At 40.7% G+C, this 27,859-nt stretch overlaps 1 protein-coding gene across 5 annotated transcripts in view; it reads right to left on the bottom strand.

The window, feature by feature from the left end:
• Elf1 (E74 like ETS transcription factor 1) overlaps positions 1–27,859 on the bottom strand; it is a 98,348-nt gene that overhangs the window by 41,027 nt on the left and 29,462 nt on the right. The window contains exons 1-2 of one of the 5 annotated variants that reach the window (XM_031362613.1): positions 23,713–23,996; positions 2,600–2,899 (exon numbers count right to left, since the gene is read on the bottom strand). In XM_031362613.1, coding sequence (XP_031218473.1) covers positions 2,600–2,671 — 72 coding nt within the window. In that variant the 5' untranslated portion in view covers positions 2,672–2,899; positions 23,713–23,996. Of the gene's footprint in view, positions 1–2,599; positions 2,900–3,417; positions 3,470–10,810; positions 10,953–23,712; positions 23,997–27,859 lie in introns of those variants that run through there. The other 4 variants (XM_031362609.1, XM_031362611.1, XM_031362612.1 and 1 more) reach the window with 4 other exon arrangements.

Here is a 27,859-nt window from a genome sequence, read left to right as displayed (position 1 = left end):
AAGAGGGTGTCAGATCTCATTACGGGTGGTTGTGAGCCACCATGTGGTTACTGGGATTTGAACTCAGGGCCTTCGGTAGAGCAGTCGGTGCTCTTACCTGCTGAGCCACTTCCGCCAGCCCCTTTGTTTTTGTTTTTAAGGTAGGGTCGCAAACTGGTGTCAAATTCATTTTGTAACAGTGGCTGGTGCTAAACTCCTAATCCCCCTGCCTCAGCCTTCTGAGTGGTGGGATTATAGATATAAGCTGCCACATCTGACATACTTTATGCATTTTTGTTGTATGTGATTTTAAGCTGGCAGGTCATTACTTTCATGTAAAAATACAAATTAAATTACACCAGTTATGGTGTCTGTCACAAGGCAACAATCCTAATCCCAGCCAGCACTCAGAAGATGAGTGCGGGAGGATCTTAAATCCAAGGCCAGCATGGCTACATAAGATCTTACCTCAGAAGTAATGAATACAAATGAAAACAAAATCAAACAAGGACGCAGAGCCACGGTTTACATAATTTGATAATACGAGTAATGGATGCCCTGAACCCAAACCCAGCTAGAACAGCCTGCAAGTACACGTTACTGAAAGTCAAACTGCTTGGGTTAAAATTGCAGTTTGCAGCAAACTATTTAACTACTTTATGTCTCAGTTTCCTCATCAAAAATTAAAAGCCATCAGCATTTATTTCATAGCATTTATGTTATAACATATAAAGTATTTAAGTGTATAAAGGAAGGAAAAGAGGGCAAAAAAAGGAACAAGAGAAAGAAAAAAAAAAGAAAGCAGTTGCCAAGTGTGGGGCCCACATCTGAAGTCCCAGCATTCAGGAAGTGGGAGCAGGGAACCAGGAACTCAAAGCTATCTTCAGCTACATGATATCACATCTCAAAAACCTAGAAAGTGAGCCAGGCGTGTGGGGAACGCCTTTAATCCCAGCACTTGGGAGGCAGAAGCAGGCAGATCTCTGAATTTGAGGTCAGCCTGGTCTCCATAGGGAGTTCTAGGCAAGTCAGGGCAACACAGTGAGACCTTTTCTCAAAAAAATTGAATCCTTTAATCTCAGCACTTAGAAAGCTGATATCTGTGAATCTGAGGACAGCCTGGTCTCCATAAGGAGTTTTAGGCCAGCCAGAACTCCACAGTGAGACCCTGTCTCAGAAAAAAGTAAATAAGTAAACAAAACAACAAATAAATATCAGAGCAAGAGGCGAGTCAAACTACTAGCACCCTTTCCAAAGACATAAAAGGAAAAAAAACTAAAATAAATTACGTACATCCAACATAGCAGTAAGTGTGCACGCACTGCTTTGCAATACACCTTTCTGTCTACATATACACACATGAACTGGTCAGAGTGTGAGAACCAGTGCACTAGAGCACGCGGGTGAGCAGACCAGTGCTCTGTCCTCTGCAGCCACTGCCTCTGTGCCTCAGCACAGCTCACCACAGCTAGCCTGGGACCTTTTATCTAGAAAGCAGGTAGACAGCACTCTCTTTTTTCAAGCTTTAGTGTGTACACAAAACATCCTGTCTCAAAACAATTCAAAAACACTCTCTCTCCTCAAAGTATCTCCTCTATTGTCTCAAGATTAAACCCCAATCAGTATTAATATACTTTCAGGTGTTCATTTTTCCCCAGGTGAATTTCGTCTTGACTTTAAGGATAGTTAGTCCCAAATTCTTACCTCTTGTAGGCATATTTATAAACTCTGTATTGTATCATTTCAGTATACAATACAAAACAGCTATGAAACTACAATGTCCTGCCAAAACTGAGAATCAATTTTATTCTTTGTAGTAACTGTTTCTGGAATAAGGCAGATATTGGAACTGATCTACTTAAGGTTTTAGGAGCAAGCTTATTTCAGTCACTAAATCAGCCCTCTTCCGCATACTTTAAACCAAGTGCTTCTCAAAAGCCTCTTAGCAAAGGACCTCTCTCTACACATCAATTCCCACACCACAGCTCAAGGCCCTGCATAGCCTGTCTTAATTATGACGCGTAGCCCTTTCACATTGCGGAAGGATCAGAGGCTCGGAGTTAATTGAGGTTAAACCCGTTACCTCCGTATCTCTCGAGACCTTACTTATGTGAAGGCAGTAGGCAACATATCATATATATATTCAATATACATACTGAAGTCCTAGCAAGTCCTAGGTTCAATTTCTCTACTGATGACAAATCAAGTTCTGGAAGAGTCAGAAAATTCCCTGGGGGGAGGGGTGGGTCATAGTCTTTGGACTGTAAAGTGTGGTTGTAAGGTGGCCAAAACTGTTTAATCTCCTTGAAAAAAACAGCTCATAACCAAAAGGTTAATTATAGACATCAGTTATGTTCTCTAGAACTGCTTAAAGTAATTAAAGAAATATTATTAAGGACAGTTACTACTTGGTCTAATTTCACCAAGATGAACCCCAAATACTACTTCCTTGTTACCACATCAAAACAGTAACATTTACAAGTAGGGAACCAATTGGTACCTAAACTATTTAATTTCTAAAGTTTTATTTTAGAACATTGTACCATCTCCTAAAGCAAATATTCTGACACTGAGGACAACTCCTAAGCAGTGCACTAAGGCCCAGCCTTTTCTGGCTCACCTGCTGCTCATCCTCCATGACGTTACTTGCAAATTCAAACACTAGGTCGTTCTGTTGGACAACAGCAGCCATAGTACAGCATTCCCCTTAGATCCACATGAGAAAAGTCCCAAGCAGCTTCAAGTCTGGAGCAGCAGGGAGGGTGCAGTGTAGTCTGGGGACAGCCTTCCAGGCACGGCTGTCAAGTTACTGCCCACAAGCCGCTCTTCAGCGAACGGAGTACTTCAGATTTGCTTGGTGCATTGGCATTCTAAGCGAACAGGCACTTTTTCTAAAATCATTCACTTGGACTTCTTGTCCCTGAAAAACAAAGGCTTATGTTAGTGGTGAAAAGGCAATCTCCTGGCTAAAATGTAACAACTGACAGCACATATCTTCAATGTCATTGTCACTCTTAAGGAAAATCAGCATGGCTGGTACACACAGGGGTTTGGTTTCCAAGACATACTTTCTTTGAAGACCTCATTCCTAAGATTAAATCTTCCCTCATTATTTTTTTCCTTCTTCCCCAAGGTGTACTTGAGCTAAAATACTGAGTGGGGTGAGGTGGGGAGGGAAGGGGAGGGGTTTTCCAGTAATAATTAGGAAACTTTAAATCCCAGCAGAGGATATATATAAACAATTTCATTCTTCTCACTGGCCCAGCTAATCACCTACTTGCACAGGAACCACTACTCTCTAAATTTCATAACAGACTCATTCGTCCTTAACAGCAACGTGCAAGTGCCATCCCCATCATATATGCCTAAATGAAGACACTTAAAGGCTGTAAATGCTGTTTGACAAGCTTTTAAGAGTGAGCAGAAATTAAAGCCTACTTCTCTGTCCCTGAAAGAGCCTGGGGCGAGAAAAAAACCGCTAGACCAAGCCTGTCTTCAGGGCCTTCCTTTTGAAAGTACTAAAATGTAGCCTTATCGCTAACACAAGCAACAGGAAGGAAATTGTACTTGACCACGTCACGGCAAGTTAGAACATGCAAAGGGCCACACTTCACAATAGTAGAAAAACAGAAATGCAGCTTAGGAGGAAAAACAACCTCACAGCGCTCTGAAAATGACTGCCAAACACATTTGTATATTAGTGTTTTTAAAAAGTAATGCTACCACTAGCAAAGTTAATATGGGTGTTTATTACACTTGTATGAAATATTAAATGTTTATGGCCATAAATGTGACATGAAAAGTTAAGATTTTAAAAGTCATGTTTTTTTAATCTAGTTATTTGAAACATCTTTTATAATATTGATATAAATATCTCAAAACAAAAAGACGACAACTTGAAGTAAAGAACGGTGACTAATCCTAATAAATGTAAAGACACGAGTTTGGGAATGCAGAGCCACGGTGAGTCAGTTTCCTGGAAGAGCTAGCCAGGTCAGGTACACTATTTCAGTCAAGCCAATTCCCTGTATATTCCAGGTTTTAGAGATCAACATAGATCACTGTAATTTCCATAATGGGAAATCAAAATTAAATAAGGGTTAGGAATTCAAGTCAGATTTTTACTCACTAAACTCAGTTTCAAGCCAGTGGTGCTTAATTCTGACCCAGCCCAATCTTTTTAACAGAGATTTAAGCATAACACTAAGAAATTACTAACAGTCTGGTCATGTTTGGAGCCTAGAGTGGACACATATGTATATATGTATGTTTGTGTTAATTGAGCTCAGATGTATCGACACAGATGCATACTTGACCTGGCATAAACACTCCTCACATTTTTGCCCTCACATTATGACACAGCCCCACTCCTGTATGCAGCCCTGCCTCCTGCCCTTCCCCTGACCACCACATCTTTGTTCTTGTCTCCCTTCTTTCTTTCCATTATTCTGGTTCCCGGAACGTCCTCTCGCACCTCTCAATCTTATCTTCCCATTCGTCACTGTTTAAGCCACTTTTTTTTTTTTGTTTTTTTGGAAAGGGACTCACGTAGGCCGATAGCCTCAAACTGGCTAGGTAGCCAAGAGTAACTCTGAACTCTTGATCCTCTTCCCTTTGCCTTCCAAGTTCCTTCATAAAGTCTTCCAATTTCATGTCTAAACCCATAAGGATTTTCCCCTTCAAAATCACAGCACTTCCTACCTATCCTACCAACTCGGACTAATCACACCGTGTTTTACAGTGCTGCTCACTTAATTCAACTGAATAAATGTTTCAGCGCTTGCTGTCTGAAAACCAGTATGTAGGAATCAGAAATAAGTATGGCAAAACCTCTCCTAGGGAAAGAATGGGAGTTCTTAATTTCTTCTCTACTCACCAAACCTGGTGCCCGTGCTAATGATAAGAAGGTTTATGTTAATGACAATATTTTACTACTACTAAGTATTCAAGCTATTGCTACACATATTCTTTGTTTAGCAATGAAGTTATTTTGATAAAGAAGAAATTACTATCATCTTCAAACCGCAGAGCAAGAAAATGCAATGGAATTGAGGGGTGTTTGTGAAGCAGGGGTTGTTCTGTAAAAGGTTAGGTTCAAGGGTGCCCTGAGACCCCGCTTTCTGTCTAAAGTTACAAAGTTGCTTTTTCTTAGCAGCGTCTCCACAGTGCTACTGTGCTTTACCAACTGCCCTTGGGAAACTTTCAAAGTAATGACAAGCAATGAAAATAGCCTGGGCTCACACCCTATGACTGACAACCTCTAAAAATAACCCAAAATGGCTGCCCAGATCACCCTCACCCAGCCGCATGGGTAGGAAAAGATAACTGAGCCCTGACACAGTTTCAGTTCATGTGTATAGGGAGTTCACCAACCCAAAGCATAAGAAAAGCATTTCCCTTGGTTTAATTAGGCCTTGGACACTCTGTGTCTTCTTCTCGTCACCCTCTCTCCTGTTTAGATATCCTGCAGCTCTAGTGTGGTTCTTGAGGGGAAAACAAAAACCAAAGGCCTTTCTGATTCTTAAACCAGACTACCTTCCTTGCATGTCAAGGGTACTGGAATAACATAGCTCAGCTGTATTCACTTCATTTAGTAACAGACAAGACGGATACCTACATGAGTGATTCAATTTTTCATTAAATTAGCAGAGGTGCCCAGATCTCAGGATAAGAGATCTTATAAGCACAACACAGCTATCATTAGCGTCTCCTTTCCTAAATCAAAACTCAATCACTATAAAACACATAGTCTTGCTTTTAAATCTACCCAGAATTTTGTACTATTACACAGTTTAAAACACAGACTTAAGTAAATGTTTCTATCAGATTTAAGGGGGAACTCCACTTTCTGTTGTGGTGGTTTTTGTTGTTGTTTTTTGGGTTTTGGGTTTTGGTTTTTTTTCAAATCCAGCCAGTACACTATCAATCAAGTCCATCTCAAGAGGTTCTAAGTCCTTCTGTCTAAGATGGCCAAGCAGATCATTCCTATACATGAAAAGACGTGACCATCCAGACAGAAAACAAAGGCACCTGAGCTACCCTAAGACAACTTAAGATCCTCATAGATTTTAAGCTTGCTTAATAATAGACATGCTGGCAATTGCAGGCAGGAATTTGGGGCCAGCCTGGGCTATATAACCAGCCCTTGCCTAAAACAGTCAAACAAACAATAATAGCAAACCTGTTTAAATTTACCCATTAATGAGCCGTATACTCAGGAAGATAGCTGCGACAGTTCTCAAACACATGTTTCCGCCACACTATAAAGTAACAAGGAGAAAGAAGGAGAAAGCTCCTCACCTACCAGTCACATACAGGCTCCTTACCTAGAGAAGTAAGCCAGGTTTGGGCATCCAAACAATTCCCAGACTATCTCTAATGCCTTTTTCCTTTGGGGAACTACAGCACAGAAATGCTTAGAATTAAGATTCCTAAGTTCTCATCACCAATCTTCATGCTTGAGGTAAAGTCATAAAACAAAATAATTCTGATGAACTCTAACCTCAGACCACTCAGGCTCCGCCTCTGAGGTGCGGCCTCAGTTTCCACACACTTAACGTAAGCCTCTAGTGCTCGCCTTCTGTTAGATGAGCGTCATAAATGGCAGCAACAAGTGAAGCTGTGAAGAGCATCTGTGGGATATTTGTGCCTGGGACTGGGACTGCATGTCAGCCGCAGAACGCCTGCTTAGAAAGATACCTGCTTCAGTCTCCACCTCTACTTAAAGAGAAACCCAATACATGTGCGGAACGCCTGGTACATAAACTGAATTCAATAAACATTAGCTTAATTATAGCTCTGAGGATAATGGGCAAAATATGCAACAGGTGCTCGTTAGGTTCTAATTATTTCTTAAGCCTCATTTCTATAACCACTGAGAGTCTTTCACCAGAGCTACTAGTAAGACTCCAACACCACGCACAGCCCATTAGCAACAGAATCTAAGCTGACTCCAGAGCTTTGCATTTTGGTATCCTTTTGATAAATCCAGTTGTAGAAAGATTAGGGTTTTAAAACTACGTCTGAGGCTCCATGATGAAGAGCATTGCTGCTCTTGTAAAGGAACTAGGTTCAATTCTCAGCACCCACATGGTGGCTTACAACCATCTCTAACTCCAGTCCCAGGAAATGTGACGCCCTCATGCAGGCAAAACACCGTTCATAGAAAATAAATATTATTTTAAAAATTTCACTTAACAGAGTCCAGTTAGGACCCTGTCTCAAACACAGTGACTTTATAAGTTTTAAACACAAAACACTGTTTCATATTAATGGCTATAACAACTCAGTTCAAATTGTTTTGCATAACTTATTATAAAGTATTTCAGATATAAAAAGGCATGAATTGAAACTTGCAAAAATTAATCCCTCTTTGAATATAAAGCATAAAATATAGGATTTGAGAACCATTTCAGACAAAAATATGAAATATTCATTAAGATTTTACATTAAAACTGGTATTAATTTTATATTGCACTTTTCAACAATATGTAGTAGAGACAAACATAACACTCCATAAAGATACTGAATCCCATTTCCTTTCCCTCAAATATTCCCTCCCTTTCAGAACCTTATCCTAAATAAAATACTTAATACATCAAGAGGTTTTTAGCCAGATGGTGGGGGCACACGCCTTTCATTGTGGCACTTGGGATTAATATAATATTTTTTTGGAAATGACTATAGTACAAACATAAATCATGCATTAAATATAAGGCTCTAGTGCTCTTTGTGGAAAACAATAAATACAGACTCAGTTAAACAAACAAGATTTTAGACTAGATCATCCTAGCTCAAACAGGTAAAAGGCATCAGCAAGGTGGACAGGGCTAACTAAATGGGAGCCAATCATTCAGATGACGCTGGGTTTCTGTACCCAGCTGGCCGGGCAGTGGAACCTTAACAAGAGGGGTTCTGTAACAACTCTACAGCAAATGCCCGAACAGGAAGTGTTCTTACACCAAGTAGCAGCTAATGAAGAGACTTTCACAAAATCATCTTCAAGAATTCAAGAAAAACAAGGCTATTTGGAAAAATACTATTAGCAGAAAAGCATCAGAAATTAAAGAATACAACATGAAAAAAAGAGAGGCGCCACATAAAAACTAGAAACCAGAGCAGTAGACCCACCGCTCACAATGACTGTAGTTTTTGTGTGGTGGACCACAACTGGGATTTTTTTCTAATGTTTTTCATTGTTTTAGAATGCTAGGCAACAGAAATGAAATCAAGTCCATGGTTATCAAAAGAGACAGCACAATGGTCTACCCATTATCAATCTAAACATTTTGTAGAATTACAGGATTTAGAGTTAAAAAAAAAAAAAAAAACCCCAGCTAGGAATAACTGAGGACTACACATTTCATTGAAAAGGTAAGGTATTTGGGGCTGTAAGCAACTTGACCTGCCTAAGGACACAGCCAATAGGCAGCAAAGAGAGGCCAGGTCTCCTCCTGCCCTCCCTCTATCTTTACTAGTGGGACTTCATCCATGTTTTTATCAGCAGAGTAGCAGGGGCTAGGGAAACAGCTCGGTGACAGAGAACTCACCTTGCATGCACAAGGTCCCGAGTTTAGACCCCAGACCATCAAAACCAAGCATCCGTTGCCAAGCATGTTCCCACACTCTGGTACACTTATTAGCTGAAATGTCTCAAGAAGCGATTTTATGCATCCTCTTGATACCTTGTAATCCATCGCTTCTAACCATGTATACATTTGGAGTGAGGGGAAGGTTTGAGGATGTCTCCTTAAGCCTTAGCTGGCTATTACTGTGCATCCCAAGTCTACCATATCATATTCTTTACAGCTTCACTCAGCCTTAAAATAGTGGAATAAAAAATAATAATAAAATAAAAATAAAAATATGTATGCCTTTTATACAGCTACCACAACTTAATAACATTAAAATATCTTCTGATGTTTACTGATGTTCACAGTTAAAGCACAGTATCGCTGCCAGCGTTTAAATTGACAGATCTATGAATATGGGAACAGAAGAGAAGACTCAGGGGTTAAGAGTGCTTGCTGCTCTTGAAGAGGACTTGGGTTTGGTTGCCAGCACCCACACAGCAGCTCACCATTGCCTATAATAACAGTTTCTGGGAATTCAATGCCCTCTTCTGGCCTCTGTGGGTCCCAGGCACACATGTGACTCACATGCACCCAAAAGAACACACATGAAATATAAAATATATAAATCTTTCAAAAGAAAAATAAATGTTGGCTAGGCAGTGGTGGTGCACGCCTTTAATCCCCAGCCCTTGGGAGGCAGAGGCAGGTGGATTTCTGAGTTGGAGGCCAGCCTGGTCTACAGAGTGAGTTCCAGGACAGCCAGAGCTACACAGAGATACCCTGTCTCAAAAAAAAAGAAAAAGAAAAAAGGAAGGAAGGAAGGAAGGAAGAAGGAAAAGAAATGTTAACATGGGAGGAAACCCACACCACAATATAATTACCATTATGCAATTAGAATTAAATTTCCCCAAATAAGAACAGTATTAGTCTACTAGCTACCATAGGAAGGAAGGAAAGGACAGTCATTTTATTTAAATTTGTTTTAGATTTTTTTTCTGTGCTTATGCATGTTTTACCTGAATATATGTCTGTGTGCCCCATGTATGCCTGGGTCCTGGTGGAGGTCAAAAAAAGGCATCAGATTTCCTGGGATTGAAATGATGGGGCTCATGAGTCACAATGTGGGTCTTGGGAACTGAACTTGAGTTCCCTGCAAGAGCAGCAATGTTCTCTCCACCACTGAGCCATCCCACGTGCCATACACAACAATTTTAAAAGAAACCTCACTATAAAGATCTATATATAATATGTACAATATTCACAAAATGGGGAGGGGACACAAGTTAATATTCAAAGTAAACATCATTTCTCACTGCATTCAGGCCTTTCATAATTTAATTTTAGAAATACCAGATATGGTGGCAGAGGGGTCTTTAACTCAGCACTTGAGAAGAGGCAATCAGATTTAAGAGTAGCTTCTGGCTAGCCAAGGCTACATAGTAAGACCCTATCTCAAAAAAGCTAAACAAACAAACAATAAAATGCTTGGGGCTGGAGAGACTGGGGAGAGTGACAAATGCTCACTGCTATTCTACAAGGACCAATATACACATCCAGGCAGAAAGTGGCAAACTCATACACAAACACACATATCAAAATTTCAAGACATGGTTGTTATTCATCTGTAATCTCACAAAAGAATCTTTTCTAGCCTAGCTTAGACCACGAGACCCCCAAAAATAAAAAATAAAAATAAATAATAAATAAACTTGATATTTTAATCTTTTTTTAAAAATGAGCCTTCTGATTTGTTCAAATTCTGTGGTTGGAGTTGTTTCTTAGAAAAAAATTAATGAATAAAACTAAGTTTCTGCAATTCATACCATACCACATACATGCCTACCCACTTGGTTTTATTTGTGTCTTAGAGACAATGTTTTCTAACATAGCCCAGGCTGCCCTAGAACTCAAGGTCCTTCTTAGCCTTTGCATCTACCGCAAAGTGCTGACACCACTCCAGGTGTACACAATCACATTCGCCTCACACATCTTTAAAGTAACTAGCTATTCAGTATAGCTACTCAGTACTAGGCATTTGTCAACTTAAATAAACTGTCTTCGAATTAGTATTATTTAATTAAGAAAGGAGAACACTAGACATTCTTAAATTGAAAGACAGCACAGGGGAGTGGCAATCACAACTTTATCAAAACTGCTTTGACTTTCATATAAATAAAGCCCAAATGGTGGCACTGAATCGAAAGCACCAGGCATGGTTCTGGAGCAGCTGAAGCAGGAGTTTTCCCAACCAAACTCACCTTAGCTTCAACTGTGTTAACTTTAGAAACCCATCAGGATGACCGAACCAATCAGGCTAAATTTCTCTATGCTTGCCTTTTTGACACCCGGAGAACAGTCAGGGAGAGCAGTCCCGGGCCTCTGAGGGAGGCTGCAATCACTCCCCACACCTGAAATTCCAGTTCTTTCACATACTTCTCCACCTTCCACTATTGGCCACTCAGCTCACCTGGTGTCAGGTTACATTCAGTCGGCATTTGTTGCACCTGAAAAACCAACAGATCTCATAGCTAGGCCTGTTACTACCTGTGGTCTCAGGATTAACCCTCTTTGAACATGTTCAGAAAACATGAGAATTTAAAACTAAGAATTTAAAACCACAATGATCATAAATTTACTCATGAAAAAATTTAATTTATTTCTCAAAAAGGCTAAGTTATCATCAAAATATTAGTTTATGCCTTATTATACAAATTAACTGTCTACAGAAACTTTCTTCTATCCAGTGCCCAAAACCTGAACTCTGACAAATACCATCTACCTAAAAAACAAACATGCTAAAAAAGAAAAAAAAAAAAAAACACCCTTATCAGTAAAACCTGTTCAGGCAACTAAACATTTTTCTCTGCAATAAACAAGAATTAACCTGCAAGAAATCTGCTTCATTTCTGGGACTGTCTAATTCCTCTGGTTAATATTTTCGTTTTAGGAAAACCAAGCTCTACCACCATGGTTTGATTCTCATCACCTGGGCTTTTGGCACTGACTGCATGAGGAAAGGCAGGGATGCGCTTAACTCCAGGGCAATGCTGTTCTATAGACTGAGGCGGGATGCTTATTGAGACCCTGTCTTTAAATCAATTGTGGGGTGACTCAGTCAATCAAGTTCAGTCTCCAGTGCCCACACATGTGGTGGTGCCTGCATGTAATGCTGGTGCAGAGGCAACAGATGTGGAGGATCCTGGGCCTGCTGCCCAGACAGTTAACCTAACTGAGCTCCAGGCCAATTAAAGACTCTATCTTATGGGTGGAGATCCTTAAAACCATCCACAGGCTAACAGGCATCTCAGCTTCTAAACTCAATGAAAATAAAACACCAATAGCACGAAGACCTCAAAGGCAGGAGGCAGGAAAGCAGAAGGCATGGGATAGAAGTGTAAGATGAATGCTTAAGAAGTATGTGTGACTCTGTTTTCCTTCTTATAAGTCTCAAAAACAAACTTCACTGTAAGTAATCTGAAGGTAAGAGACATATATGGGCTGTGTGTTTAGGACTTTCATATTTTAAAATATAAGGGCATAAATTTTAAATCATTTGAATCTGTTTCAACTACATTAATTAAAGCTCAGCTCCCTAAATTGTCGTGGGTCCAGTGACAGAATGTGAAGGTCATAGGACAAGATTTCTTCTCTCTGTCTCTGTCTCTCTGTTTTGGAAACAAGGTCTCAGTGTGTAGCCCCTGCTGACCTTGAATTTGATCTGCAGACCAGGCTGGCCTTGAACTCAAGTGGCCAGAGCACTGAGATTAAAAGTGTTCACTACCACTATGTGGAATAAAAGGGTTCCTGTATATCCAGGGGTATTAAATGTATAATGAATTTGAGGTGTTTGTGGAAGCACACATCCATGTAGCCTCATGCGACTTCACTGGAGCTTTGGTCCAGAACACTGAGCACACCTACTTTGCAGTATGCACGTCACTACGCTATGCAATGCTGGGAGTGCTGTCTGAAACCTCAGCTCAGCCTGCAGACTACTGTATGTCACAAACTGCAGTGGATTTTACTATACATGCTTTCTGTTCCTACAGAAACAGTTTTGACAATGGAAAATGAGTTTTAGTATTTTCCTGTAATCATTGTTTGATACCTGAGTATCAAATTAATACATATTGGATTTGGTTGTTTTAGAATGTTTGATTTTTTAAATTGTCACTTGTGTTTATGAATTGTGTGTCATTAAAAAAAAAAGTTCAGTGAGGTCAAGGGGATTGCTCAGTAGTTAAACTTGCTATTATGCCTGTGTTAACCTTTAATACCTGAAACCTAAAGGTGGATGAATTAACTCCTAAAAATGGTCTTCAGGCCTCCACATATAAGCCATGGCATGAACATACACACATAGGGACATGGAAACACACACACATTTTTTTTTTCAGTTTTGGATTAAGACAGAATTTCCAACAATTTTGGAAATAGCTCCAAACATACTTTTCCCATTTTTTTTGTACCATGTATTTATTTGAAGCAACATTCTCAGTTTTGTTAAAAATAAAATCAAAATATCAATCAATTCTGAAAACGTCAAAGATGTTTTAGTACCACAATACCAAATATTCTGCTATGGTTTAATTACCATATGTGGAAAAATAAACAAGTAAGTAACCCCCTCTTTAGCATGTAAATGTGTTTGTTTTTAATAAATGATAAAATCATACACATACGAAGGAATTGTTTGACTCAATATCTTTACATTCAGAGCATCTCTCTATTTCTCTCTCTCAGGACTAATTTCTATCTCTAGAGAGCAGCCAAGGTCAATAGCAACAGTCTACAATGTACCACATATATGACCACCGGCTTGGTTTTGTTTGTGTTTTGGAGACAATGTTTTCCTCCATAGCCCAGGCTGCCCTGGAACTCAGGCTCCTTCTTATCCTTTGCATCTGCCTCTGATGTGAAGTGAACAACTTTGCAGGAACTGGTTCTCCCCTTCCACCACTGTGGGCACTGTGGACTCAGCTCTGGTTGGTAAGCTTGGCAGCAAGAACCTTATATAAAATACTGCCTCCTGATTTACCATCAGTAAACATCTGCTCTGAACACCTATACCACATATGTAAAAATCTCTCATGAGAAAGGTAGCCATTGTAGAAAAGCTCAAAGACACCCTATAGTCCATCAGGGACACTAGATGAGGTTTTCTCCAATGGGAAGTAAACATTGATGTCTATCTAGAGCTAATCCAAAAGATCTCAAGAATCTATGTTCAAGGCGCCTCTACTATTAATGGATTCAATGATAAACCATTCAAGAATATCTGCTGAATTTACCTAAGTGCAGTACTGTGGAAAAGACTGAATATCATGCCTTGTCTTTGATCCATGAAGTTTACAGTGTGGTTCAGTAAGTAAGACAAGACAGCTAAACCCCAGAAGGCAGCATCTAATGGTTAATAAAGGTCCACAGTGCATCTTTTCAGCCAATCCAGGGGTTTCCAAATAGGGTTCTAACCACGGACAGTGGTCCCTGTGCTAAAAAAAAAAAATCAATGACAGTCCCAGTAATCTGGAACTACTGTTCAAAATGGCAGGAACAGCTGTGCCAAACGATGCACTTCAGCAGTGCCATTATCTCTGCCTTCCTGGTGCTGGAATTACAGATGTGTATTACCATTCCTCTGTTTCCTCCCTTCTCATCCTCAGCCAGAGAACAAAACCACAGTCCATCAGTTCAATGATGTTTGTTTGTTTGTTTTTCCCACATCCTGAGCACTTTACCATGTGTGTTGAGAGTGTCTGTGCCATCAGGGAAGAGGTGAAGGGGAAGGCGGAGATACGAGGAGAAAATAATGACTACATAATCAGTTCTTGTCCCACAAATAAGCCAGGTACAATGGTACATGGCATTATTCTAGCCTAGGATAGATACACAGAGGGCTGAAGGTCAGCCTAAGTTGTACATTTAGACCTTATCCCCAATAACCTCAAAACAAAACAAAAGTTATGGGTGGCACTGGCTTGTCATCCCAGCTCTTGAGCAGCCTGGCAAGGAGACAGAGAACTCAAGCCTGGGCTATGCTGTGAGGTCAAGGCCAAGCCTGGGCTATGCTATGAGGTCAAGGCCAGCCCGGCAACCTGCAGAGTTAGACCTGCTCTCAAATTTGTTTAAAAAAAATAAAAAATACAAAAATTTTAAAAGAGTTTGCCCTGGGCAATGCTGGCACTTGCCTTTAATCTCAGCATTTGGGAGGCAGAGGCAGGCAGATTTCTGAGTTGAAGGCCAGCCTGGTCTACAGAGTGAGTTCCAGGACAGTCAGGACTATACAAAGAAACCCTGTCTCAAAAAACAAAAACAAAAACAAAAAAAAGAGGTTTGGTTTTTCCAGCAGAGTACTTGCTCAATGTGTGAGGCCCATTATTACTCCAAAATTCACAAACTAATTAAATAATTTTTTAACATGGAAAACTACAAAGTTTTCTTCTCCTTCTCCCTCTCTTCCCCACCCCTCCACCCAAGACAGGGTCTCATTGTTTAGGCTGGTTTTGAGATTAAAGGTGTGTACGGCCATGACCAGCCACAAATTTTAAAAACATGACTCTGTTACATTGATTGTACCTGCTATTCAACTAAACATCAACTTTCATCCACTTGACTACCAGGAAAAAAAGTGTGTGTGTGTGTGTGTGTGTGTGTGTGTGTGTGTGTGTGTGTGTGTGTGTACTAGTTGCACCTATGTTCTCAACTTGGATTAAGTACTTTGAATAGATGACACTCGGCTATGAAATAAAACAAGGTGATATGCATGACAGATTCAAACTTAATACACTTAATACAGTCTGCTACCAGTAGCATTCAGGAAGGCTGGGACACAGAGAGCTGTGCACTCACCTAGCATGTGCAAAAGCCGGACCTCGATTCCCAGCTCCACAGGAAAAGGACAAATGGGAAGGGAGTGAAGAAAGGCAGAAGAGAGACATACTTGCTCTATTTCAGGGAGATATTAGAAGTGATATTTGTGGGGAAATGGTTATTTTGACCAAGGAAAGTTACATTCAAGCCTAGCTTTTTATTAGAGGCATTTTTCTACTTTGTGGGTTTGTTTTTTTTTAGACAGTCCAATTATTCAATGTTGGGGGAAGGCCATGTGCACATGTGTGCAGCTGTGCATGCGCAGGCTCTACCACACTCTGCCCATTCCCCTCAAACAGTGGTTCTCATTGAACCAAGATACTATGCTAACACCCAGCAAGAGACTGGACTTGAATTCTTAATCTTCCTGTCTCCACACCTAGTACACAGAATCCTGGAGACCAAACTCAGGGCCTCATATATGCTAGGCAAGGATCCCAGCAACTTAAGCTACAACCCCAATCCTCCTCTGATCTTTTAAAAGTAATTTTCAGGTTTGGGATGGTGGCTGAAGCAGAATTCCAAGAAAGGTCAGCATAGGATACACTGAGTTCAAGGTTAGCCTGAACTGTATAGTAAGACCCTGTTTTGATGCATGGACAAATAAAAGGATGAGGAAATGAGATTTGACATTTTAATTATATAAATTTTAATTTTTCCTAACCTTTATCAAATTTCAAATGAAAAAACAACTGTTAATTAGTTCCTAGAATAACTGGTCTGAACTAAATGCCTACTTGTCAAAATTCTTGCTCTGTGTCACAGAAGCACATAAGATTTAGTGACAACAGGAAATAATACACATTGACAAAAGATATTATAAAGTTGTTCATCTTCTTCTACATAGAAATCAGGACTGTAAAGAACCAGACACACTTTCTAGTAGCCTAAAGGGATTCTGAGCTCAGGAATCTGATACAACTAAACTGTCCTCAGCTACAACCACTTTTAAATAGGACAGAAATTTAAAAATATCATTAAGATACTTGATTCTCACATATTACCAAAAAAATAGGAGACCCGAATAGATGATAGTTTTTCGATAAACCAAGGTGACAGATTCAAATGTCTTCATCACTTAATACAGTCTGCTATCACCAGCATTCAGGCAAGCTTTCTTCTAGACACTGAGCACTCACCTAGCATGTATAAAACCCTGGCTTTGATCCAAGCTCCCCAGAAAAACACACTTGAAGGAAGAAGAAAGGTGGAAGAAAGAAGCACTTCCTTTAATTATTTCTTACAAATAATCCATAAAGGCAGCTTTCGGAGAAGACACACTGTAGCTCTTTAATCACCCTGTGGCTTTGATCCCAGAGGGGAGCTATCAGCAGTGTGTATGCACCTATGCTTGTCCTCAGGTACACCCTAGGTTCTGAGCATACAAAACGAGAGGCAATTAGGGCCTAATCTTTGTCCTTAACTAGCTTGGTTCCTAGGAAAGACTGGGAACAGATAACTAAATGTAAATAAATGTATCAATCAAATGGTTGGGGGGGGAAGGTAAATACTTGTGAGATGGAGAAAACCTTACAAGGGGGCTAGCTCCTTAGTGGTAACTCCCATCTGATCTTCCGAAGTTCTCAGACTGTGAAGGACAGGGAGGCATTCTAGTTAGAAGGAGCAATGCTGACAGTAACATTTAAATCAAAAACCGAGGTGGGACACCCTAGTAGGAAACAAGCTTTTCTAACAGGGAAATGAAATTGTCTCACCTCCTCAGCTGTCTCCAGCACTTGTGTGAGTTTGAACAGATTTTCCACATATAAGATACAATAGAAGCCGAGAAAACGTTAAAGGGCATACAGAAAAAAAAAAATGCTGCTGTCTACCCTGCCATAACAAGACCACAAAAACACATTTGTTTTTTTGCATTTCCCTCCATTATTTGAAATTAAATATACTTGATAACGCTGGGTATACATTCTAAAGAAGCAGGTGAACTTCCATGAGTTTGAAGCCAGCTTGGTCGACATAGTGAATTCCAGAGCTATATAATAGAGACACTATCTCAAAATTAACATTAAGGGCTGGCGAGATGGCTCAGCAGGTAAGAGTACTGACTGCTCTACCAAAGGTCCTGAGTTCAAATCCCAGCAACCACATGGTGGCTCACAACTACCCATAATGAGATCTGACACCCTCTGGGGCATCTGAAGTCAGCTACTGTATATTTATGTATAATAATAAATAAATCTTAACAAAAACGAAATAACATTAAATAAATAAATGTACTCAGTAAAACCCGATGATGGCTCTGTAGTACAACAGTTGCAGCTCAGTGGTTACATGCCCAGTTATGTGCAAGCTCTGGGTTTAGTTCCCAGTTTTAAAAATAAAAAGCATGACTCCTAAGTAATACCACCAAGATTGACTTCTGGCCTACATGTACACCTCATACAAATGTGCACACATATGCATGCATACACAAAGTGAACAGTTCCTTAGGAACACCATCTTTGGCTCCTAAGACGTACCACCAAAGGTTGACCCCTGATCTCCACATGCAGGAATGCACACACACACACACACACACACACACACACGCTCACTCACACTAAAGATATACTTGAGTATAGTGTGGTACATGCCTATAATCCCAGCATTTAGGAGGCTAAGTCAAGAGGATCATGAGTTTAAAACCAGCCCAAGTGCATATGGAGCCTTTCAAAAAACAAAAAAAATCACAAAAGGAAAAACCTCTTAAATGTATAAAATTTGTATTTTCTTATAAGACCTATATCTAATGTCCAAATGTTGCCAGATATCCATGCAATCCGTGTAACACCAAGAAGCCTGCCATACCCCTAAAGTCAACAAGTACGAAGTTTAATGAAACAAGCTTTATGCTTAACTGGGCTCCCTGATGGGAAATTAAAGCAGCAATTGTACATCTGTGTCTCTGTTCCTCTCTTCGTGGTTTAACTGACAGGAAGCACAGAGCAAGATAGGGCATACAAATGTCAAGTATTTCCTGCCTTCTCTATTTCATCTTACTTATAAATAGTTCAATTGCCTATGTGACAATACAGTGAAGTATGATATCAGAAACATAAAAATGAAGAAAGTCAATGAAAGTATTCTGGTGTTGAGAGCTAAGATACAAAAGAACAATGTTCAAGTCCTTTGAAGGACTCCTAGGAAGAATACCAAAGTGTGATAAAAGGCTGCGGCCAGGCTTGTTGGCATAGGACAGTGATCCCAGCTATTCCAGAGCCTGGAGGGGAAGACTGCTACAAAGCAAGGCAGGGAAACCCAGACAATTTAGACTCCTGCTCCAAATTTAAAAAGTACAGAACGTACTGGAGCCACTGCTAGAGCATGCAAAAGGTTCTAAGAGGTAGGAAAAATGAAAACAAACAAACCCACATGACTGAATAAAACAGCAGAACATGCACTCAAACGCATTATACCTGCTTTAGGAGTTTGCCAATTTTAAGAGTAACATTTGCTATCCTCCCTAGCTTTATATTTCAGAACAAACAGGGGAGGCAGAGGCAGCTCGGTCTCTGAAGTTGAGGCCAGCTGATCTACATAACGCATTCTAGGCCAGCCAGGGCCAGATAGTAAGCATCTGTTTTTAAACAAACAAAGAACAAAAAAACCAAAACCATGTAGCTCAGCGGTAGAGCAAGTGGCCGAGCATAGGGAAGAGATAACATGGCCACCCCCAAATGACTCTAACTCGGAACTGATTAATTTGCCACTTTGATCTTTGGGGGGTTGGTTGGTTGTCCTTTGATAGTTCTCATACAATCCAAACTGTTCTCCACCTCTCTATGTAACAGAAAGATGACCTTGAATCTCTGATCCTCTAGTCTCCATCTCCAGACATGATGCCTAAGAAAAACTTTAAAGAAACACAATATATAAGGAATCTTTAAGCATCAAATATTCTGATTAGAAACATATTGAAGCACATTAAGCCAATTTATGATTATTGGGCTCTCCTTATAACTGAGGGGTCTCAGATGCACAAAGCAACCTGCCTTCCAAGATGCCTGCCACCCAATGCGCTCTGACTTCATGCAGACTGCAGATGCAGTAACTTCCTACGGAGGTTTTAACAGAAGCGCCAAATGTCTAAATGCAAGACTCTTTCAAACCTTCTTAAAATACTCCTTAAATTCAAACTGAAACTCTTTTTCTTGTGGTGCTAAGGATTCAAGCAGGCCACCTGCACACTAGGCACACAGTCTACCACAGAGCTACGCGCCCCCCTCGAGTCTGAAACTATAGCACCTCAAAGCTCTCCCAATTAAGAACACAGTAAAGAGATGCAGACTACGTGTGAGAGAGCTTGCCTGGAATCCCAGGACGAGGATGCTGAAGTTAAGAAGCTGGAGAATTCAGGGCCAGCATGGACTAATGTGGGAGGATCCTGTCTCAAAAAGAGAGAGAAAGAAAAAAAAACAAACCAAAAGTGGGGGGAATGGCTCAAAGGCCGAGAGCACTTGCTGCGCTTCCAGAGGACCTAGTTCAGCTCTCAGCACCCTTGCTGGGGGCCTTACCAGTAACCAGCTGCATGGGAATCGGACACCTTTCTTTAAATAAACAGGAGAAAGAATGTTTTAAGCAAGAAAAACTGAAAATGTAATGAGAACTGAATCTTCTAGAAGATAATTTAAAGGCACACTTCACCTGTTGCTAAAAAGCACATAAAAACAACAGACATCACTGCTCACTCCGAGTCTGTAAAGTCGGCCCAGTGAAGCAGCAGGCAGCTTGCTTCCTTCTCAGCTTCCCTTTTCTGAAGTCAAAGGCTTGAGCTGAGCGAGGCTCGGAAACTTGGACCTGATACTTTCACTTTCTTCGAAAAAGGTTGATTTCTTCATCAGATGCCCCGATATGCAAAAAATGCTCCATTGTAAAATCGCATTTGATGCAAACTTTAATAAAATTGAATTTCTGCCACATAATTCTGTGGATATCCCATCAGGTACTTAGCCAATCCCTAGTTTCTGAACAATTGGCTCATCTCCAATGGTGTAGTACTGCAGTGATGCTCAAAGTCCTTCTCAGGCCCAGAAAGGATCTGGAAACCTTGTCAGCACTTCATAGCTCAAAACGACCCTCATAATGTAACAGGGTGTCAGTTATACCCTCGCAGTGCATTGACTTGTGCAGTGTTAGTGCAAGAACAAATTCAGCTGGAGCTTGCCAGCCTCGGTGTGAGTCAAGGCTACATAGCCAAACCACGCTACTTGTATTTTTACCAACTAGCACTGACCATTTTTAAAACTTTTATTATTTTGTACGGATGAGTGCTTTGCCTGCATGATGTCTGTATACCATGCTTGCCTGGTGCCGGCAGAATACAAAGGGTATTGGATGTTTCAGAATTGGAATTACACATAGTTGTGAGCTGAGAATTAAACCCAAGTACCCTGGAAGAGTAGCCAATGCTCTTAAATGCGAGCCACCTACCCAGTCTCAGCACTGACATACTTTAAAGGCAATTTCGTATAATGTCCAAGGTTAACAATAGGAGCTATTTATTTTCTTAAATTACCTGTTTCTTCAGCCTTTGCAAAGTCTTCACACATCTCAATAAGAAAAATGAACACTACAAAACTCATGTAACTATTTGTTGGAAGTGCATGAAACTAGAAGTATTCTATAGTCATCAGCAAGAGCAGTGAGGGTGCAAGTACAGAGAGAGTGCAAAGATGTGCTGTTGAAAGTTAGCTTCACTGAGCTGAATGAAATAAGCACACGACTGCCAGAAAATGGATCTGGCTTACATAAGGTCCGAGGGAGTAAAACTATAAGAAAAACATTATCACAAAAGTCAAAATAGTCAAATTTTATGGGGGAAGCAATAGACATACTCTACTTGCTAACCTAGGATAATGTGAATGGGCAGACACTGAAATTATATTTGTTTTGTGCACTTTCCCATATACATATTTAATATTAAAAATGAAAGGCCTAATAATAGTATACCTCCAGTAAGTGTTTTGATACCAAAAAATGCTAATAAGCACTTAAAAAGTGCCTCCTTTAATAGCTGTATTATAAAATGTTATGTTTTGACTATACAGGACCGTGTAGTTTCTAAACCCAGAAAATAACTACCTTTAATTACATTTAGATTTGTAAAAACCGTACCATCCAGCTTTGCACAAATACAATGATTAGTCTTTGACTAAGCATCTAGACCACAGATGATGTCATGTAAAGCTACCTTGCCATCTTGAAAGTTTCTAATTTACATAAGATAATATATCCTGAGAAAACACAAAGTAAAAAATAATAATGATGTTTGCTTGTTTCTTTGTTTGGGACATTCTGTGTAGCCCTGACCATTCTATAACTTGACATTTGTCTCCCCCACCCCACCCCAAATTAACGGGGCACTATGGCCCATGTCGGTAATTTAGGAGGTAGAGAGGCAGGAAGGTCAGGAGTTCAAGGTTATCCCATTCGATGATAATACCTAGTAAAGTTCAAGGCCAACCTGACACCAATGTTAGCACCCATTTGAGCCATAAATGAGGCCTTGAACAATCTTCAGTCAATAACCTACATTGTAACTCTTATGGCTCCATTTACACTTCCCGTCCATCTTATGAAAAGAGGGAGCCGGGCACCTATATACTCAGTCTCCTGGGCATCCCTGAAAGCTCCCTGTCCGCCATTTTCGTAAGTCCTAATAAGAAAGTGACAGCCGAGCACAGTAGCACATGCCTGTAATCCCAACACTGGAAAGCTGAGGCAGACTAGACAGAATTTGAGACAGGTGACACAGCAAGACCCTATCTCAAAATAAGCATTAAAAAAAAAAAAAAAAACGGATATGCACGGCCAATGTCTACTTTACTTCAAATGTCACAACTTCTCAATTTTAAGAACTCAAATTATTCTGCTTAGTATATATGCTCTTAGCTTGCTTACATGTGTCCTCATAGATGTTTCTCCTATGGATCACAAGTCTTACAAAGGAAAAGTGGAAGGGCAATAAGAAGGTGCCATTCGTTTTGTTTTAGTCCAGACTTGAAGCAAATACAGCCTTCACGTAGTCAAAAGCCAACCAAACCTGCAATATGCAAACCAAGATGACGGGAAAGGGCTCGCAGCTCAACTGGCAAAATGTCTGCCCTCCTTATAAGACGACATCACTGGGATCTGCTAGTATCAAGACCCTTCCACCACAGCAAGAAGTGACACCCTTCTTGCCGTCCCTTTCAAACCGACAAGGACTCATGCACTCAGAGAGCAAGAGCCAACTGTCAACCAACCAGCTAGAAACCATTTTGGTCAACAGTAAATGACAACAATCTCGAATCATTACGTACTCAAAGTTTACTTTCACCCACGTAAGCTTCACTGATGTTTCACAAGTAAAATGTTGCTGCATAGTGAATGTATGCGTGCTAGAAAATGTAACAGTTTCAGTGATGACAAGTAATTCAGGAGCAGACTGAGCCACCTGCTGCTAACAAAAGGGTTTTACTTTTTTTAACTACAAAAAAAAACCCAAAAACAAAACAAAAACAAACAAGCAAACAAAAAAACAAATGTAATGAGGAAGGAAAAACTAGTAATGAGGAAGGCCAACATTCTCCTGTTCCTTCCACAGAGCCGAACTAGCACACAACTCCCTCAGAAGCAGTGTCTTTTCTACGGTGGATATTCAAGCAAGTTCCTGTAACCCAGAAGGCTTCGTTCCCCTCAAACACTGAATGAACCAACCCAGACTGTCTTCATCTTCACTGAAAATACACTTTTACCACCGGTTCACTTTATGCAGACTCTATTTAGTTTCTAAACCTCTCTTTGCTTTTCAAAACGAAATTTTTTACATGATTCATTAACTTAGACGGGCCTCTGAGCAACACTTAAGACTAAATTGACCCAAGATTTCAACCTTAATTAAAATACTGTAACAAAGCCATTATTCCTGTTTTTTTTTTCAGCGTCGGAATCTCGAGTTTATTAAAGAGCCACTTCTCAGCCAGCCCCTCAAAGACAACTAAGTTTATTTTAACTAGAAGTTGATCTAGCTTGCTTTGCAGGGATGGGGGTTCTCCTTTATCTGAAGTTAGAGGAGAGGAAAAAAACCAAGCACAGAACTAAAGCAAATGCTTCAGGGGGAAGGGCTAGGACTTTTCAGCATTTAAATACTTTGCTGCCTGTAGTACTGAAGTGCAGTCAGACATGTGACTCACTACATATACTTTATCAGAGTTAAGGAATACATTCAGCCATGTTCTGCCACAGGTAAGAATCACGTCTGTTTAATCAACTCAAAAACAGCCAGAAGCAAACATACAAAATCACAGGTTACCTTTAAACTTTGTCTTCAGGTTTCGTCCTCTGGGCTTAAAACTAAAAAGCGACCCGGCTAGCCGTGTTAAAATGGCTCCTGTAGATTGGGGAAGTGTGTCTGTTTCAGCTTATGAGTCACACATGAAACCAAGTGTTTCTAAGGGAGGCACGCCCATGTTGCTGCTGTGGACCCAATTATTCTGCTAGGTCAAACATGCAAATGCACAGGTAAAAATGAGGGCGAGGCATCCGGCAGGAGAGAGACAGCCCAGGAGCAAGAGCTACCGAGTTTAAACTGCCACTAACCCATGCTAATTGCCATCTTTGAAAATTAACAGTATAAGATAGAACGACAAGCTACAGGAAGGTAAAATTAACACATCAGATAAATATGACTATAAAAGGAAAATGTGAGTGGATGAAAGGAGAGAATGAACTGAACTGTGTCTTACCACAGCGACGGACAGGTGCGTCCAACCTGGCTACTCATTAACCCTTATATGAAGGGATATATGGCTATGTAATCTGAAAAGGCCAGCAAACTGTAATATCAGACGCAGACTTATAGGTTCTCTGAACAGATAAAATTCACGAGAAAATCCAAAGTTCAGTGGAAAAATAAGTGTCAAATAACATGGCTAAAAGAACTTTTAGAAATTCATGTTAGACGGTCCAACACAGCAAAATGACTTTAAGTGGAATCGAAAAGTTGATAAATACTTTTTAAAAGTTACCAATACAACCATAGTTCATAATCTATCATTTCCAAGACAGAGCCACAGCTTCACTTTCTGCATGCCTCACGAGCCTTCTAAGGAGCAGGCTCCCTTCTCCAACACCCTGTAAGCAGGCTAATATCATGGGCAAACCACTGCTGCAGGTCGCCATCTGACACGCCGCCAAAACATCAGCACAGCTGTTTACCCTGGCCCTCAGTGAGCAGACCCAGCTTAGCTCACCAAGAACACCCAGTTATCCTAGTTCACTGAAGTTCCTTTTTTCTAAAATCATCTCTAGGACTTACTAAATTAATTTTTAACTATACAAAAGAAAAGAATAAATCGATTTTGACTACCAAATATCTGAATGAATATTCAGATTCCATATACCTAGGACCAAGCTGCTCAGATAGTCAATAGCAAGAAGTCAGTTCACTGTCCACTGGAAAGCCCACCAACTCATTTTCCACAGGTGAAATACTCTGGGTGACATCCATGTAAACCTAGTCTGACTTCTATAAGTTAATTAGAAAAATTAAAAGTAAAAGGATGGGGCTGGCAAGATGGCTCAGCGGTTAAGAGCACTGACTGCTCTTCCGAAGGTCCTGAGTTCGGATCCCAGCAACCACATGGTAGCTCACAACCACCCATATGAGATCTGACGCCCTCTTCTGGTGCGTCTGAAGACAGCTACAGTGAATTATGCTGAACCTGGGGGTGGGAGGGAACAAGCAGGGCCGGCAGAGGTCCTGAGTTCAGTTCCCAGCAGCCACACACATGATGGCTCACGGTCATCTGTACAGCTACAGTGTACTCATACACATAAAATAAATAAAATAAATCTTTAAAAAAAAAAAAAGGAAAAGGATGATACAAAAATAAACAAATGGGGACTGGAGAGATGGCTCAGTGGTTAAGAGCACTGACTGCTCTTCTAGAAGATCTGAGTTCAATCCCAAGAACCCACAATGTGACGGCTCACAACTGTCTGTAAATCAGTCCCAGGGAATCTGACACCCTCTTCTGGACTCCTTGCGTACTGCATACATATGGTATACAGACATACATCTAGAAAAACTCATATATAAATAAAAATAAAGACTTTTTTAAAAATAAGCAAATGGAAACACTTACTGTTAAAATGACAAAAACAAACAAACAAACAAACCACTGCAGCAGTGCCCTCCAGGTCACCATCACATCAGGACCACGGCTGGGGAGACAGCTCAGTCAGTAAGGTACTTGCCTGCCAAGCATGAGAGCTGGAGTGTGATACCCATCACCCAGGCAACATCTTAGACCTTCGGTTGGCATGTAGCTCCATAGTCAAACGCTTGCCTAGCATGAATAGTGCCCTGGAGTTCAACTCCTGGTAAAGCAAAAGAGAGTAGACAGGAAGACCTCTGGACCTTGCTGGCCAGCTAGTCTAACCAAATGTACCCTATCTCAAAAGCAAGGTAGGTGGCTCCTGAGGAATGACACCCTGTGTTGACCTTTGCCCTCCACATCCAGGTGAGCACACACATAAGAATACACCAAGGGCTTGGAACAGAGGTCAGCGGCACATGCCTGTAATTCCAGCTACTAAAGCTGAAGCAGGGGAATGTAAGGCCAGATCAAGCCCAGGCTACATAGCAAGTTCAAGTACAGCTCAGTTACACAGCAAAACCCTTTCTTTAAACACGCAAAAACAGGACTGAGGGTACAGCTCAGCAGTAGGACAACTACCAAACGTGCAATGCTCTGTGTTCAATCTACAACGCTGAAAAAAAGTAAAAAGTCCTCAGGGCTAAGGGTACCCCTCTAGTACAGCAAATCATACAGCAACCATGTGTGAAATGTGGGCTTCAACACATACACACACATACACACACATACACACATACACACACACACACACACACACACACACACACTTAGGTTTGAACCCATTGCCATCCTGGGAGGTCAATAAATTGTGCATACATACCCCATAGGAACATTTTAATAAGCTATCCTGAGATTAGGATTAGTCTTTCAAAAAAGTAAAAAATCAGACCCAGTAGTAACGTGCCTGTAATCCGAGCCTCAGCCAGCTAGTAAGACCAGCTATATTAGAACCTGTGCTGGCACTGAAATTTAGGTCTTCACGTTTACACAGCAAGCATTTTACCAACTAAGCATTTCCCAGGCCTGCAACTATTACTTTTATACATTGTTGGTAGGTAGGCAAAATGATATAGCTACTTTAGAAGGCACTGGCCGTTTCCTATGATCTGTAATTCACTCCTACAGACAGAGTTGCTCAGTTTCTGAGTCAGGATTACATTATAGGCAAGCTGACTGGAAACTCACTGTGGAACTCATCTTTTAGTCCAAGCTAGTTTCAAACCCATGACATTCATCCTGTCTCAGCTTTTTAAAAAAATATATATTTATGTTATTTTATGCATATGAGCAGTTTGTGTGGATATATGTCTATGTGTCACTTGTGTGCCTGGTGCTCAAGATAGTCAGAAGAGGACATCAGGATCCCCTATATCTGGAGACTACAAGCTACCATGTGGGTGCTGGGAATCAAACCTGGGTTCTCTGCAATAGCGACAAGTGCAGTTAACCACTGAGCCTCCCCTCCCAGCCTCTCAGCTCTTTTTGAGGCAGGGACCCATGATGGCTGGGAACTCAGTACGAAGGAGAATCTCATGATATTCTCCTGCCTGTTTCTGACCGCTGAAATCATTTTTATCTAAAAGGATTATAGCTACAGCTCAATAGGAGATTGCGTTCCTGACTTGCCTTAGTGAGGCTCTACCACCAACGACGGTCTTGCTGAAGAAGAACTCTACCAATGACGGTGACCATGGTTCACAAGGGGGAAAGAGGAGATGGGGGAAGAGAAGAAACAACTCTGAGTCCAAGAATCAAAACAAAGGTCAGGCTAGCCAGTGCTCATCTGTACTTCCAATACTGGAAGCTGAGGCAGGGGAATTTCAAGTTAGAGGCTAGCTAACCGACAACTTCAGGTAATGACTAATGTTGATTGTCAACTTGATTAGAGTAAGAAATACATCAATAGTTAGTGAAATATCTTGGCTTTCCAAAAACAGATATGAGGGTCCTGGTGTAATCAACGGAGCTAACCCTTTATGTATTCACGATATGGTGGCGTTACTGGGAGGTGGTAAGAAGGGAGGAGGGGTGGGCCCTAGTTGGCAGAAGGTCACCACCTGTCCTGTACTTAGCCTGGCTTCTTCTATTTCTCCCCTCTCTCTGCTTCCTATTTCTCAAGAAGCTAAGAACAGCCTCCACCACACACCCTGCTAGCATCATCTTCTGCTCAGGCACATGAAGCCAAGCAACCATGAACTGGATATTCTGAAATCATAGGCCAAAATAAACCTTTCCTTCCTTCAATTGTTTACGGCAAGTATCTAGACACGGTGACCCAGTTACCCCACCTTAAAAAAA

Source organism: Mastomys coucha, unplaced genomic scaffold, assembly GCF_008632895.1.
Source record: "Mastomys coucha isolate ucsf_1 unplaced genomic scaffold, UCSF_Mcou_1 pScaffold9, whole genome shotgun sequence".
Classification (NCBI taxonomy): domain Eukaryota; kingdom Metazoa; phylum Chordata; class Mammalia; order Rodentia; family Muridae; genus Mastomys; species Mastomys coucha.
The sequence above is the reverse complement of the archived record's forward strand: the minus strand, read 5'-3'. Positions and strand labels throughout refer to the sequence as shown.